This window comes from Cordyceps javanica, chromosome 4, assembly GCF_051103115.1.
Source record: "Cordyceps javanica chromosome 4, complete sequence".
Classification (NCBI taxonomy): Eukaryota; Fungi; Ascomycota; class Sordariomycetes; order Hypocreales; family Cordycipitaceae; genus Cordyceps; species Cordyceps javanica.
Genome location: NC_139298.1, coordinates 1,248,425 through 1,263,935, shown reverse-complemented (window position 1 = coordinate 1,263,935; position 15,511 = coordinate 1,248,425). Strand labels below are relative to the sequence as shown.

General features: G+C 52.6%; 2 protein-coding genes across 2 annotated transcripts; both read right to left on the bottom strand.

Annotated features, from left to right (window-relative positions):
- Positions 1-480: 480 nt before the first annotated feature.
- On the bottom strand, positions 481-2,768 carry V2A60_006259 (P-loop containing nucleoside triphosphate hydrolase protein; the record flags this gene model as incomplete). The annotated part of the gene is made up of 2 exons (XM_083257556.1): positions 481-897; positions 957-2,768. 2 exons carry the CDS (start codon positions 2,766-2,768, stop codon positions 481-483), a joined length of 2,229 nt encoding a protein of 742 aa, XP_083113682.1.
- Positions 2,769-4,942: 2,174 nt separating this feature from the next.
- Positions 4,943-6,254, bottom strand: V2A60_006258 (C2H2-type zinc finger protein; the record flags this gene model as incomplete). Its single annotated transcript, XM_083257555.1, has 3 exons — positions 4,943-5,857; positions 5,917-6,108; positions 6,180-6,254. The coding sequence occupies 3 exons, from the start codon at positions 6,252-6,254 to the stop codon at positions 4,943-4,945; spliced, it is 1,182 nt and encodes a 393-aa protein (XP_083113681.1).
- Positions 6,255-15,511: the final 9,257 nt, after the last annotated feature.

Here is a 15,511-nt window from a genome sequence, read left to right as displayed (position 1 = left end):
ACCGTACTGCCGTAAATCGAAAAATTCGGTCGTCTTGCAAACAGCAGTTGCATGGCCCGTCTTCGCTGTGCTCCCTTCCAAGTTCCACAGTCGCCTTTTTCACGATGGGCAAGTACAATAGACAAGAAAGAAACAGACCATGTATAAACGATAATGAAAATGCATTTGCTATCCTGCAGGATGTAGTTAGTGGTGGTGATATCCTTTTTTGCGTATTTCGGGTTTTCAGCGCAATCGGTAATGTACAATGTCTCCCCTGTCTCGCAGCCCGGATTCCGCCTCACGACGCTTCAAATCCTAGCCCATATATGTGAAACAAAAAAGCTGCGATCATAGACGACAGCCCCTCCTTCTCATCCTTGTCTGTCCAGACTATACAGCCCAGCTCGTCTCCCTAGATGCTATGCAATGAAAGAAAACGAGGCTCAGAACCGAGCGATGGGCAGAATCATCGCATGCCTCTCCTTGACCATCCATCAATCATTCTGCGGGGGCCGGAGGAGCCGGCGATTCGGGCTCGGGATGTGACACACCACCCAGCCCAGGAGGAGTGGGAGGCTCGGCCGGAACTGGCATTACCATGGGCCCGCGGGCAAGAACTGGCCGGCCAGGCAAAGGCTCACCGCGGATGACAATCTCCACCTCTTCTTTGTCTAGCGTCTCGTACTTGACCAACGCCTGGGCCAGGAGGTCCAGTTCTTTGCGCTTCTCCGTTAGGAGCTTTCGTACATCCTCATACGACTTCTTGAGGCTCTTTTGCACTTCTGCCTCAATGATGGCCCTTGTTTCCGAACTTAGGTTTTCGTAGCGACGCCCATATTCCATGGGACCGAGGGCAGCGGACATGCCAAACTGCGCAACCATCATGAAACCGAGATCAGTGGCGCGTTCCAGATCCTATCAACTGCACGTCAGTATACCATTACTGTGATTTGGTAGTAGCACCGCAAACTCACGTTGGAGACGCCCGAAGTAACCTTGTCGTCACCGAAGCGCATCTCTTCGGCCATCTTGCCGCCGAGAAGTACGCGAATGTTGGCCGTGTACTCGGCGGCCGTGGTGGAGTACTTGTCCATGGCCGGGACGTGCGCCGTGTGGCCAAGCGATCCGCCCTTGGGTAGAATTGTCACCTTGTACAGCTTGCTGTCGCTCTCTTTATCGAATAGTTGAACTAGAGCGTGGCCAGCCTCGTGGTAGGCGGTCATCTCCTTTTCCTTCTCTGAGATGACCATCGACTTCTTGTCAGCACCCATGCTCACGCGATCAAAGGCCCATTCCAGGTCGGCCCGCGAAATAATGTTTGCCTTGGCACGACTGGCATGAAGCGCGGCAAAGTTGAGCATGTTCTCGAGCTCAGCACCAGAGCGGCCGGGAGAGCGAGCAGCGATGGCCTTGAGGTCGACATCTTGCGCTAGCTTGATCTTCTTGGCGTGGTGCTCCAGGATTGCGATGCGGCCGCGGACGTCAGGAAGGCCAACGTCAATATGACGGTCAAATCGGCCCGGTCGTGTTAGAGCCTTGTCAAGCAGCTTGGGCAAGTTGGTGGCAGCCATAATGATGATCTTGGTGTCTTGATCGAATCCATCCAGCTCAGTCAGAAGCTGATTCAGGGTCTGCTTGGAGTGAGCTTGGTCGCGAGGGTTACGCTTTCCACCGACCGCGTCGAGCTCGTCAATGAAGATGATGGCAGGTGACTTGGCTTTGGCGGCGGTGAAGAGCTCGCGGACGCGCTTAGCACCGACGCCGACGTAGATTTCATCAAACTCGGATCCAGACATGTAGAAAAAGGGCACGCCAGCCTCGCCGGCCACGGCTCTGGCAAGAAGAGTCTTTCCAGTACCAGGCGGACCGACAAGCAGAACGCCCTTGGGAAGTTTAGCACCAAGGTCAGAGAACTTTTCAGGATTCTTAAGAAATTCGACGACTTCCTGAAGTTCTTCTTTGGCCTCGTCGCAACCATGCACATCAGTGAATCGGGTGTTTTGGTTCTCGGCCTTGACCTCGGAGTCAGTCTTGCCACCAGCGCGGCGGAAAGAGCTGAGAAACTCGATGAGAATGGTGACGGCCACGAAACACAGATAGGTGACGAGAATAAAGGTTGCAAAGAAGCGGACCCAGCGGAAGATGAACATGCGCGTCGTCTCCTGGACCACAACGTGGATCGGCTCGCCCTTGCCGCCGGCAGTAGCGTTGCCGAGACCGGCATGGCCAACGGCGGCGTTGGCTATGGCAGCATCGGAGCTGTATCCGAGTCGTCCCAGCGTGACCCCCGACGCAGAGCCAGACGTAGTATTGGTACCGGCGTTCAGAGCCGCTAGCGCCTTCCTGTAGGCATCCTCGGTCGCGGGGCTGGTCCCGAAGCGGCCGGACTGGTAGCGCTCGACGAGGATCCCGGGCATGTTAGCGCGTAGGAGGAGCTGGTAAAAAGCGTTCTGCGCATTGGCGTTGCCGGGATTCCTGTTGGCGGACTCCTCGGCGCTGGCCAACTGGTTCCTGGAAATGCCGTTGGAAGAGGTGCCAAAGAGCCGGCGGTGCGGTGCTGACCACAAGGGAGGCGTCGTCGGCCGAGATCGGGGGGCGAGTGCGGTCGCAGCGACGGCGTACTGTCGAAACGAGAACGGCGCGAGGGCATGTCTGGAGGACTGGGGTTGGGCCAATGTGCGCCGCGCCAGAGACGGCGCACGGAAGCGCATCTGTGCGGCTGGCTGCGCGGCGGCGGCTCGCAGTCCCAGTCGGGACAGGGACGCCGCGGCTCGGAGATCAGCCATGGCTGCGACGGTTCGGAGAAAGGCAGAAAAGCGACCTCTAATCAGATAATGAAATGGATTCTCAGTTGTACCTGTCGCTGAATATATGAGTTGATCGCCGACTGCGGCTACCGTCCGATCGCTGGTCGATGGGTAGTCTGCGATGCTCGTGAACAAAGAGGAAAAACCCCTACCCGTCGGTGTGTCGCTGAGCACTGCCCGGATTCGCCCAGGGATTGAAAGAGACGATGCAAAAAGCAGCTATCTAGCGGCATGCATCGTAGACAGAGTATGCAGACCTAGCTGGTTGTGATGCGGCGGTTGGCCTGATGCGAGGTCGAGTTTTTGATGGCTGTATTCGCCCCCCCAACCATGTCCCGAGATGCAATCACCAACGGGTTGTTCGCTGACGTTGGTGCTTAGTCATGCAGCGGTCGTCCCACTGCCATCGGTTTTGGCTGGTGCCGGCTGGTGGGTGCAGGTGCGCCGCCAGATCACCTGACAGAAGCAGCTAGAAATAGAAACCGACCTACATATTCGGCTCTCGGTGCACCCGACCAGCGGTCGCTATGCCGAATTGCTGGGACGGGTGCGATATTAGTTGCCGCTCGTCTAACCTGTCAATGAATGGATGCTGACCCGGTTGGCTGATGATAGTATTTGGGGGGAGAGGGGAGGGGAATCACCCCATGTGGAAAATGTCCTTGATCAATGCCTCTCAATTACGACCCTTGAACAATAGCCCGTCACCAATGGCATGCATCCCGTAATGCACGCATCATATCAGACAGGTGGTGCCGATACTGCACTCAAAAAAAGAAAAGGATCAAATTTTATTTCAAATTCTATGCGGGCACACCCTTCGGCAAGTGTCTCCCAAGCCTGCCTATATCTGATGGGGCATTATGCTCATCCTCCTGCCGCGCCCCAACGTCATCTTGGGCGTAGGCCAATTGGGACCAATTTTCGGCAATCAGGTACAAGGCACCAAGACTAAGTAGGCCAATCCGCAATGGTACTGATATGTCTCTTGCCTTTCTTCCCCCTCGCTTCCGCTCTCTCTGGCGGTTCCGTGCGGACTGCAGGCATCATATCTTGGCCCGGGCCGCTGGCTGAGACAGAAAAAGAACAATTCGGACGCGTCCAGAACTGTGGAAACAAAAACTCGCTTCTTTCGGGGGAGGAGGGGGGGAGGGGGGGACAAAAAAAGGGAACAAGAAACCATACCCCAGCTTGCAGTAGTAATTTCACCTGCAAGTCTTGTTACCGAAGCGGCAGAAGATTCATGTCTCACATAGAAAGGGGGCGGAGGAGGAGAAAGAAAAAAAAGGCACTCATGCACTACAACTCTTTATTTTATTTTATTTTGCCCAGCGAGGCACTGCAACTCTGCTGAATTTTCACATTGTTAGGGGCGGGGAAAAGGGCGGCGCATGCAAGTCTTCTCGTTTTTTGTGATGTGTCAGAATAAGTTTTTTTTGTCTTCCTTGGTACAGACTACCTGCGTTTTGAAAAGAAGCAAAAAAAAAAGAAAGAAATGAATGAATGAATAAATAAATAAGAGGAGAAAAAAAAAGGAAGCCCCAGACGAGAGCCACTCTGGGGCAGATGTTCCTTTTCTAGTAAGAAAAAGATGAATGAAAAAGCAAAAAAACCGAAAAAAAGCAAAGGAAAAAGAAAACAACAGATGGAAAGGGAGAGGGGCTGCGAAGCGAATTCTGTCAAAAGCAAAAAACGAGACATCATCCAAAGAAAGAACGAAAAAAAAGCAACAGTAAAAAAAGACATGTCACGAAAGAAAAAAACGAGATGAGATAAAAATTGTAATGCCACAAAAGGATATCAATTAAAACTGAAAGTAGGACTACTCCTCATTATGAATTCCACCTGTTGATGAACCCCGAAAACCTAATAGATATTAAACATAAAAAAAAAAGACAATGTACAATGAATGTACTCAACCTCCGAACCCTGGGGCACTGCCTGGTGGTGCTGTAAAACCCGTTCCCTCTTCCCATTGGTATCTCATCCGACCATATTAAATGTGTGTTTTCGTGTCGTTCGTAATGATATATATCCTCGACCCAATCCATATACATTATTAATAATATATAGCTCTCTATTGCATTTGTTGTACAAGAGCGATCCTAGCCAGAGACCACTCATTGGTTCTCCCAAGCCGATTTCGTGTCGGATTAGATGGCGGCGATGCGGCTGCTGGGCAGCTGCATGGAAGGGTCATCAAACTCGAGCTTGGGGCCGCCGTAGAGGTCGTAGATGCCGGAGCCGTAGGCGGGCAGCTGGCCGATGGTGGCGACCTCGACGGGAGCCTGGTACTGGTACCACTGCTCCGTCTCGGCCTGAGGGGAAGGGTAGTGGCCGGCAGGGCCCTGTGATTGCTGAGGCATCTGCTGGGTGTACTGGATCATGGGCTGCTGCTCGACGGCGGCGGCGTTGTGCATGGCGTAGGCGTTTTCTTGGGGTGCGTGCGAGTAGAGGCTGTCGCGGATGGTCGGGCTCTGGCCGGCGACGGGGGAGAAGCCGGGGCTGCTGGTGATGGGCGTCGTCATGCCCTGTGTGGTGTAGGCCATCTCGACAACGCTGCCTGGGCGCTCGCTCTGGCCGCGAGGGACCTGGAAGGAGGGGTGGATGTTGGTGTTCATGGTGGCGACGCCGGGGTTGCCCTGCTCGACGACGTAGAACGGTTGCTGGATGGATTGGCTGCGCTGGAGCATGACGGGGTGCTGCGGGACCGAGTACTCGGCGCCGACGTTTTGCATATTGTACTGGTGCATCTGCTGGTTAAAGTCGGGGAAGGAGGCAGCACGGTGCATAACGTGGTTGCCCTGAGGCAGGGCCTGGCCGGGGACAATGGCAGAGACGGGCCAAGACATGGCCGTCTGGGTAGGAGTAGGGGGGGCCTCGCCCATGTCGGAGTCGGATGAGCAGTCGTCCATGACCTCGTTGGGGTGAAGACCGCGCTGGTGAGAGCGGCGCTGGTGCTTGACCATGGTGGTCTTGCGGCAGAAGCTCTTGATGCAGCCGTCGTGGGCGCATTTGTAGGGGCGCTTGCCGGTATGGATGCGGCGATGGCGGGCAAGAGAGGAAGACTGGTGCAGGAATGTTAGTGAGTGAAGGGTGATGGGTAGACATGGATGGTTCGTCATACGTCGGAGAAGCGCTTGCCGCAGCCCAGGTGTTGGCACTGATGAGGCTTCTCGCCAGTGTGAGTTCGGATGTGAACAGTCAAGGCGCTGCGCTGGATGAAGCTCTTGCCACAACCGGGGATAGAGCAGGAGTAAGGACGCTCGTTGGTGTGGATTCTGTAGTGGCGCTGAAGATCAGACTTGCGGTTGAAGCTCTGTTGCGACAAGAGTGGTCAGCATTGGGTTGACATTGAGGGATCGAACATGGACGGAGGAGCGAGCTTACCTTGTTGCACGAGTCCCAGTCGCACTGGAACGGGCGAGTGGCAGGCTCATATTCGACGAGTTCGAGGAGCTCCATTGTGTGTGATGATGATGTGGATAGATGATGTGAGACAGATGATGGATAGAAGGTAGAGAGGTGAGGGCAAGAGGGCGAAGGGAGGGACGGGTTATAGATATATGTGTAAGATATACAAGTCCAGGAAAAGGTAGTTGCTCGAGGCGATGACGGGTCTCAGCGAGAGGCGCGCCGGTGAATATATGTCGGAAAGGCAGAAGGCGGCCGGGGTATACAAGGTGTGGACCGGGATTCTGAATCAAGTGGGCTGTGACCGGGGGATAGGGACAGGTACTGACAGGCCCTGGCTTGGAGTGTGGTACAAAGCGAGCGAGGGTCAGTTTATTCTGGTCGGCTCGTGAGTTTTGGGATACAGGGCCAAGAGAGTGGGTTCCCGAGTTGTCGGCAAGCAAGGATGCTGGAAAGCGCGAGAGAGATGCAGAGAGTGACAAGGAGAGACACCAGGGCGTGAGTCTGAACAGAAACGGTTTGATGGGTGTTGATGGTAGGGTTGCAATTGCTAGTCAGACACGCTTTCGAAAGGCTGTTGAGTGGCGTCAAAGGTAGTAGCAGCAGTAGAGTCAGAAGAAGCGAGGAACAAGTCGAATCTGCAGTGGGTGTTTGTAGACCGAGACAATTGCGAAGCAGGGAGGATATGGATGGATGATGCTGGAGAGTATGAGTGATGTCTTGGAGTACCACAAAACAAAGGAAGCAAGTCTTTTTTGTGTTTGAGGTGTCTGGCGTTTGCAGACAAGAAGATCAGGGCCGATTGAATATGGCAAGACACGATGAAGTAAGGGATGAAGGAGAAGAAGAGGTTGATGCTGATGATTGACGAGAAACAAAAGTCGAGAGGAAGCGAGGCTATATAGATCAGAGAGACGGGCCGGTCAAGAGGCAAAAGAAGCAACACGGGCTTGGGAAGGGAAATGTGGAGATGGAGTCGAGGCCAGAAAGAGAGATTGAGAGAGCTAAAGGAAATATTGATTAAAATAATAGATAATAAATAAATAATAAATAAATAAATATCAAAAAGGTTAAAAAAAAGAAATAAAGAAAACAGGGTACTGGTGCTGCTGGGTAAAGGTACCAACACAGTGGGCAGGGCAGGGCCAGGCTAGGCGTGCGCCAAAAGGCAAGAGGGACAGCGATGGAGCCACCGATAGAGAGGTCGTTCAGAGATGGACTAGTTTAGCGTGCAGGGGAGGAGAGGAGAAGCTACCGGGGGAGTGGGAAGAGGGGGGAGGGCGTGAGTTAGTTGCGAATGGTAACAAGAGAGGGTAGGGGGGAGGGTGTGCGTGTGTGTGTGTGTGTGTCTGTGTGCTGGGAAAGAATGAAGAGTGAAGAGGACCATACTGATATTGTGCAGGTCAGTTGAACAATGTATGGGGACGGGCCTAGGACAAGGTAACTCAAGTAGGGGGCAAATGCAAGTACTGGGTAGACAAGGATATCGAGGTTTGCGGCGCGGCGGAGGGAGAGGGGGGAGGAAGCAGGAGCAGGAGGAGGAGGCGGAGAGAGGATGGCTCATTGAGCTTGAGCTGTTGCTGCTGCTGGTGTAAGTCGGCGACAAGTCATGCACTGCCGGTAGGGTTAGCGGGTTTGGGGCGTCGGGCGGATGGGCCGGCATGATGCCTCGGAAGAGGGGAGGAGAGGAGGAGGAGAGGAGGAGGAGGAGGGGAGGAGAGGAGATGGGGGTGGGTGGTGGTGGTGATGATGGTGGTGGGAGAGAGTGGGAGAGAGTGGGATACTGGTATTAGTGTGAAGAGGAGGGAGGGGAGGGGTGTAAAGCAGAGGGAATGGGGTGTGAGTATGAGTATGAGTGTGAGTGTATGTATGTGCATGTGTATGTGTATGTGTGGTGTGTAGCAGGTGAGGCAGATGTGTATTTTTATTTTGTTTCTTTATATTTTATTGTTTCTATTTTATTCTTTTTTCCATGATTTGAGTCTAGCGTGTCTGGAAACCAGGTAAAAAGGTAAATGAAGAAAAAAAAAAAGGGCGTGGCGGGGGAGTAGGAGGAAGAGGAGACGACGTAGAGGAGAAGTAGGTGTGCTCTGCCTGCGTTGCGTGCAGTGAGTGTGTGTGGTGTCATTGTGGAGGAAATAGAGAGACAGACGGGAAAATGCATGAATAAATAAAATAAAGAAAAAAGAAAGAAAAAACAGACAGACGACAGACAGACAGACAGAGCTAAAAAAGGAGGAAAACCGGGGGCGAGAACCTTGTGGCCTACACTGGGGCAGACAAGGGGACTTGTTCGCCTGGAAGAGAGACAGACAGACTCCCAGAGAGAAAGAGAGAGTGCGAGCGAGTGAGCGAGCAAGCGAAAGGAGCAGGAAGAAAAAAAAGAAAAAAAAAAAAAAAAAGAAAGAGACGTGCTGCAGGGGCTAGAGGGGTCCCTGTTGGCCCAGTGGGTGCCCCCTCCCCTCCCCCCCCCCCCCTGGTAGCGCTACCAAAAGACCAAAAGAGGGCACATGGGGCATCGCTGTAATCCGTACTGGTAACTAGGGTATCTACATGCTTGCCTACCTGTTACTGATGCAAGTTTGTCTGTGCCCAGGACTCCTGCCTGCAGTGGTGCGTTGTTGAGTATGTGCTGGGTTAAGTTGGTGAGTTGTTAGTTTGGTATACCATTAGTTAGTTAGTGGCCGGTTGAGAGCTCCTCTTGAAGCTGCCAGCTCGTTTGGTAGTTGCTACTAAGTTAGTTTGGTCTATTACTGGGTAGCCTGTGGGCAATTGAGAAGAAACAGAAACGAAAAAAAAAAGGACCTAAAAAAGAAAAAGAAAACGTCTGCTAAGTTCGTTAGTACGATATACTACCATCACGCTGTCAGTACTACATTAACCAAAGAAAAAAGAAAACAGCATGGCAAGAAACAAAAAAAAAAGAAGAAGAAAATACTGAAAGAAAATTTCTCGGTAACCCATTTACCTCGGCAGGGACGACATGTCGTTCCAATACCCAATACCTACCCAGCTAGGTTTAAACTACGACGTAGATGGCATCAAGAGGAATTTCTTGACAGATGGGTGAATGACACGCGCGCCACAGAGAAACGGCACGGCAATGTCCGCTGTCCATCTACATACATCCATAACCTACCTAGCTAGCTAGCTGTCTGTCTGTCTGCCAACGAATCAGCCCATAGATAGGGTCCGAATGCCTAACCTCTCTCTGTGCTCAACTCTTTTGGCGGCCCTGCCGAGGAGCTCAACCATAGACTAACTAAGTAGCTAACCAAAACCAAACCCCCGCTCAGCCGTCCTCGTCGGCCCCGCTCTCACTGTCCTTCTCTGACTCTTTCTGTCTCTCTGTCTCTCTGTCTCTCTGTCTGGCTCTCTCTCCCCGTCTCTGGCTCTCTCTCCCAGTCTCTGGCTCTCTCTCTTACCAGTATTACTCCCACTGTCTTGCTTTTCTTGCTCACAAACTCTCCCACTAAACTCTCCCACTCACTAGTAAAGTGCACCCTCCAACTGCGCCACTCACTCACTCACTCTACTCCCTCTCTCTCTCCGTCTCTCAGTCTCAGTCCCGCCGCAATCCCGCCAACCAACTAGTTACCCAACTGCCACTTGCTCTCCGCCACATTCATTTCATCACTGACTCAATGACCCTGCCTGCTCCCCGCCACCCTACCCTTCCCCCCGATCCCCGATATTCAGCCTCTGTTCCTCCGGTGCGGCCGTTTGGGTTTGTTATCAATATTCACTTTGCTGTTTGTATCGTAGGCTGCTGTCTTTGATTTTTATTTTATCTTATTTTCAGCCCGTTCATTTATCTATCATCTGTTTTAGTCTTTATCATGCATCGTAGTCAGTCCACTTTCACTCTTGTGCCCAATCTCGAACCAACTAAACCCACTAACCAACCAACCTGCTCTTCAATAACGTGCTTCCGTGCGTTCAGCCTCTCTCTCACTCTCTCTCTCTCTCACTCCCTCTCCCTCTCTCCATCACCCACCCTATTCTTCCTCGTCCCCGCCAAAGGTCTGCTTTAGCCTTTCCGATCACCTGGAACCAACCACAATTGGCGAAATCTAACTTGTCATGTCGCATTTCGCCTTTGCCACCTCAAACACCTTGTCTAAATCTGGCAACCGCCGCGTACCCGGCCGGCCGATAGCCATAACCACCACACACTACCCTTTTTTTCATTTTATATTCTTCTTTGTCTGCGGCTCTCGCGGGCAGAAGAGAGGAGGAGGAGGGGGCGGGTGACCATGTGTCTTGAGTCAACCACCTTGCGCCGGCTGCGCCGACCACCACCAGCACCAACAACAACAACGACAACAACAAACGTGGTTGGCTCCTCCTCTTCAACACCCCTCGTTCTATCCACCCTGCATCTCGATTTTAATTTATCTAGTTTAATTGATTCTTTTATTTTCATTAGTATTTTATTTTACTTCATACTCTCATCACCCTCTTATTGGCCCTCTTCTCACATCTCGCAAGCATCAACCCTGCGCTAGCCGGTTCCTCCGCCCTCTGGGATCGGACTTTTGCATGGACCTTTCAGACTGAACCTGCGACACCAAACGATCCAAACTGATCCAGACTGATGCCGTCATGCCACTCTTGGCTGCCGCTCTCACCCCATCGCTGGGCTCGACTATGTACCCTTGCCTCTCTTCAGCGTAAAGCCGTTCGTCTCCTCTGCGCCGCATTGTTGTCTGCTAAAACAAATGTCCCCATCGCCATCGCCACGCTACTTCTCCAGTACATCCGTTACTTGGCATGTGTTTCTTCCACAGCGGGACAACGTCGTCGGGCCTTGGCCGTTTCCTTTGCGTGACATCGTCTACTACAACCCTTTCAAATATCTTCTCGTATGGGCAGTCATCGACTAGCCCTCTCTATGTGCCTTGTGTGCGTGTTGGCAACTGTATACTATCAAAGTCCTGGTTCAGCTGCCGACTCGCCCAACCGTAAACCAATCTAAGCGTTCGCCTGCCAATGGCAAGCATACGTGACTTTAGCGCCAGAGCTTGTATTTCCTCGCTTAATCCAATTCACTTTCTTGTTCCATCCTCTCAACTTTCCTCTTGTCCAAATTTTTGCATTTCGCATGTGCTTATCGTAGAAATCTACAAGCTCCATCCAACACCTCGGTCCTCTCCGCATGATTGTGTCTCGGCTGTCTGTGTTATCTCACTATTGTCGGTTGCTGCCAACCGGCCATCCGCACTAAGGGGAGAACTATTGACAGCTGGCTAGGGCCGCCGAATCGGCCACGCACAAGAGATGCCGTGGGGCACCCTTCCCATTTAGGGCTTCCTTAGTCGAGTTGCGGAATCCAGCTGGCTGGCTCCCACCCCGCCCGAAGGCCGCTCGCCGTCTTGTAACTGGGCGTACTGGTAGTGTTGTGTTGCGTGTTGTACGCGTAGCGTCACACACGGTTAAACTTGTCTTGTACGGTCCTGGTGCGCGAGTCGGCACTCTAGCTAACCCAAATAGCCTCGTCAACTGGATGATCTGGAACCGGTAAGCTACCAACGTTTGCGAATGCCGCCCGTTCCCTCCCTCCCTCCCTCCCTCCCTCCCTCCTTCCCTGTTCCCCAAGATGGCCTGATGGCCGTTGCCTCAACCAAAACACATGTGACAACGTGACGATGCGAGCGTGGGTGCTAGCGAGATCAGTGACATCGGTATCGGTCATGCCCATTTTTTGATCAGCACTCGCGTTGTCTTGCCAAGTGCCCAAAACGGGCAAAAGACATGCACCGCATTAACCTGCATCCAGCCGAATGCGTACGGGGGACCGAGTCAGAGAGCCAAAAATGACAAGGTCTGGTCTGTTCCCCTGGTACGATAATGACGGTTGGTTCCTGATCCAGGACCCTTTCCTCGTCCTTGCGCTTCAATCAACCGTGCCCTCTTGCCTCACCGCATGAAACTAGATTGCCATGGTTTCGGAATCGCCATCATGGCGCAATGCCCAAAACAGCACGTCCTCTTTCCTTCAACCTTGTAGGCGTGCAGACGCTGCTGCCCTCACCGAACGACCATGGCCGCCGACCGCGGTGGCCGACCGTGGTGACCTCTCTTTCAAAGAGATTAGCGTCGTGCTACTGAGGCGGCGGCGGCGGCGGGGAGAGAGGGGGAGGGGGGCCTTGTTGGCGGCGTCCTCTGTCAAAGTTTACACGGCCAAGTCCGTCTGATGAAAGAACAAAGGCATTATGGCCGACCGACACACCAGTGACCAAGAAACTCTAAAGGGAAAAATCAAAGTCCCATACGAAATTGCCACAATCTTGCGCGTCTTGTGCGAGCCTCCGTCTGAAAAACCTCAGACGCATCCACACCCAGCCCCTGCCCGCTCCTGACGGGCCCTTGGGGAATGCATTGAAGAGACTCGACCTAGTCTCTCAGCTGGTCGTACTTGCAAGGGAAAAATCTGCTCCTTTTCGAAATCGATCACACAGGACTTGGACTGGGCTTGGCTTGGCTGGGCTGGGCTGGGGAGCCAGCTGCAAGACGACATTGCCACGAGTAAGCTGCAACAAGTGTCGACCTAGGTAGGCTATCTGCGCCTCCTGTCGCCTGCATAAGGTTGTTTGGTCTTGTCTAGGAAAACCAAAAGCCCTGTTGTCACTAACAAAGGCGTCGAGCTGTGCTATAACGGAGTTTTCAATCTCTGTGTTAAACCCGACATATACGAGTTGGCATTGCGCGCTAGTTGTTGGCAAGCTCGCTGGTGTCGCCATCATGGGATGTAAAATCAAGGCTTGGCGACACTCACGATGTGGGGTTCCAGCACGTATGGGACTTTGCCTTTGAGCAGACTTTGGGTCTTCGTTCATGCAACCCACATACCGTGCTCTGATGCCGTGGCCTGGCGATGGGGGTGGAATCGGTCGCACTTATTAATGCTTTCTCGTTCTGGTTGTGATTGCGAAATTGGCCAGGCCAGGCCAGCACAATGGCGCAAACTCAAAAGACGTTGGACTAGTTCGCTTTTCGCCCGCTGTCTATCAGTAGAAGAAGGCGACGAGGTGTTGCGAGCATGAATTTCGACCTGGTCCACCTTGCTCAGCACAGCCAGCCCAACTCTGGATGGCATTGTCCGTAATTGCACGTCAATGCCATCGTCCATTGTTTTACGGTGAATTTTGATTAAAATGGAGGCATGAAGAGGCGCGCATAAAGATTTGTTTGGTTTTTTTGCTACCACGTTATCCGTCAACCGAAGAATCCGAACCGGAAATGCAACCCTGACGTATCAGTACAGGTGCTCGCTCCTCTCTGCCTACCACGTTGGACTGGTTGAAACATTTGCAAACACGGCGGGCGAAACAAAATGAAACTCGAGCGTAGAAACAACGGAATAAGCTCATGCAGCGCAGCCAGCTAGTATCACCACCACCTGGGCAATTCACGGCTCAGCCGCGCGCACCCGCAATATGGGCCGACTGAAGCGGGCGCGCGGGAAGCCGTGATATCACGGCGACCCGTGGCTGTCAAATCCAGGCAGGTTTTTCTATTTGGAATTCTCGCATTGTGGTTTCCTTTTTTTATTTTTTATTTTATTTTTCCCACAACGGAGCCCGCAGTTTAATAATCCGAGCGGATTATCTCTCTGCTTCGATCTCAGGTTCTACGTGGTATTCTCCAGATTTCCCGTGGTTCGATGGTGGAGGTCAACGCCTGCGGCCACCCCCTCCCTCGGCACTGAAGCATTGATTCTTGGCCCAAGTCGACCAACTTGGCTGCATTGGCCAGGTTAAATTACGTAGGGCCCAAAAAGATATAACACGGAATATTCAAAAATAAATCTCAGCGGTCGTCTCTTTCCCCTTTGATCACCATCGACAAGTTGTTTCGTTTTCTGCGGGCAGACGGGTTCAGGTTCGCAGGGTGGTTTGTGCGCTTTGGCTCTATCTCAGTCCCGATCAATTTATCGGAAGGGGGGGGAGCCCTGGGAATCTTTCCGGCGATCTTATTTATCTTGACCCTTTCGTTCATCTCCATTCCGGGCAAAGGTTCCTTTTTGGGATAAGGCGCTCACGCACACACACTCACTCGCTCACTCACTCACTCACTCTCACTCACCCTCTCACTCACCCTCTTACTCACTCAACCACACACACCCCTCGCCGCCGCGTTAGACATTTTGCCCGTGCGAACGGAGCCAAGGGGCGGGCCTTTTAACGGTGGCTAATAATAAAGAATCAGTGCACAACAATGTCTTTGATGGGGCGTCTTCTTTTTTTTTCTTGCTCTTGTTCTTTTTTTTTTCCTTGGTTTGTTCCAAACCTCAATCGATGGCTGAGGTCTGTTCGCGTTATCCCCCTGGCTCAGCCTCGTGGCAAGCTAATGGTCGTCGCCCAGTAAAGTTCAGGCTACGGGTAGAAACGCCATGGGTGTCGACTTCTTCAAGCCACGGTGTAGGCATTCTGGGCTCATGTCTGTCACTGACTCGTCCCAGCATGTGGAGGAGGCGGAGAGGAGAATGGGGGGGGGGGGGGGATGTCGCTCCCGCCTTCAAATTTTGGTCAACCTGTAACACGCGCACGCTCCCTCATCGCGACTATCCAGGGCCGGTCATCTCAAATGTGGTTTTTTTTTTGGCAGTTGGCCATTCATGCAGCGGGTACCAAACTCTACAGTCGATAGAGGCGGCACGTGAAGAAGAATATATGCATGGCGCAGGACAAAGTTCAAAAGCTTCGCGGGAGGCGTAAGAAGCGAAATTACAAGTAAAGCGAGATTGCAAAAAAACCTCCATCTTATTCGTCTTCTACGTTTGCAGCGAGACCCCCCTCTCCGCCCCCAAGTCGAGAGACAGTTGGCACGACTTTCAAGGTCAATCCTTGACTAAATCGGTCGATTGACACGACTCGGGGCTTTAGACGTGACCAGATTCGAATTACTCTCTTTGTAAATGGCTGATTTTGTAGTGAAAACCATGTCTCAGCTAGGTCGGGAGCCAGCCTACCGGGATACTCCCTGCTCTGAAAGAAACATTATCCCAACGACAGCGCGATGCTACATGTCTTGACGATTCTTGGCCGTGGAAATTACTACCAGCACACGTGTAGGCCGACAGACCAAGAAATTCTATGACGAGAGAAAAACGTCACGGAGCCCCCGTCCGCCAAAACTCTCTTTTCTGGTGCGTTGACGATGTCGGCCGACACATTTTTACTTTAGCTGGGCCATTAAAGTCCGTAAAAAAAAAAGCTGGAAGCACTCCATCCATTCGCAAAGAGAATCCCCGCCACCAGGCACAAATACGCGGGCTAGACCCCCATGAGACTCATGTTCCTGGC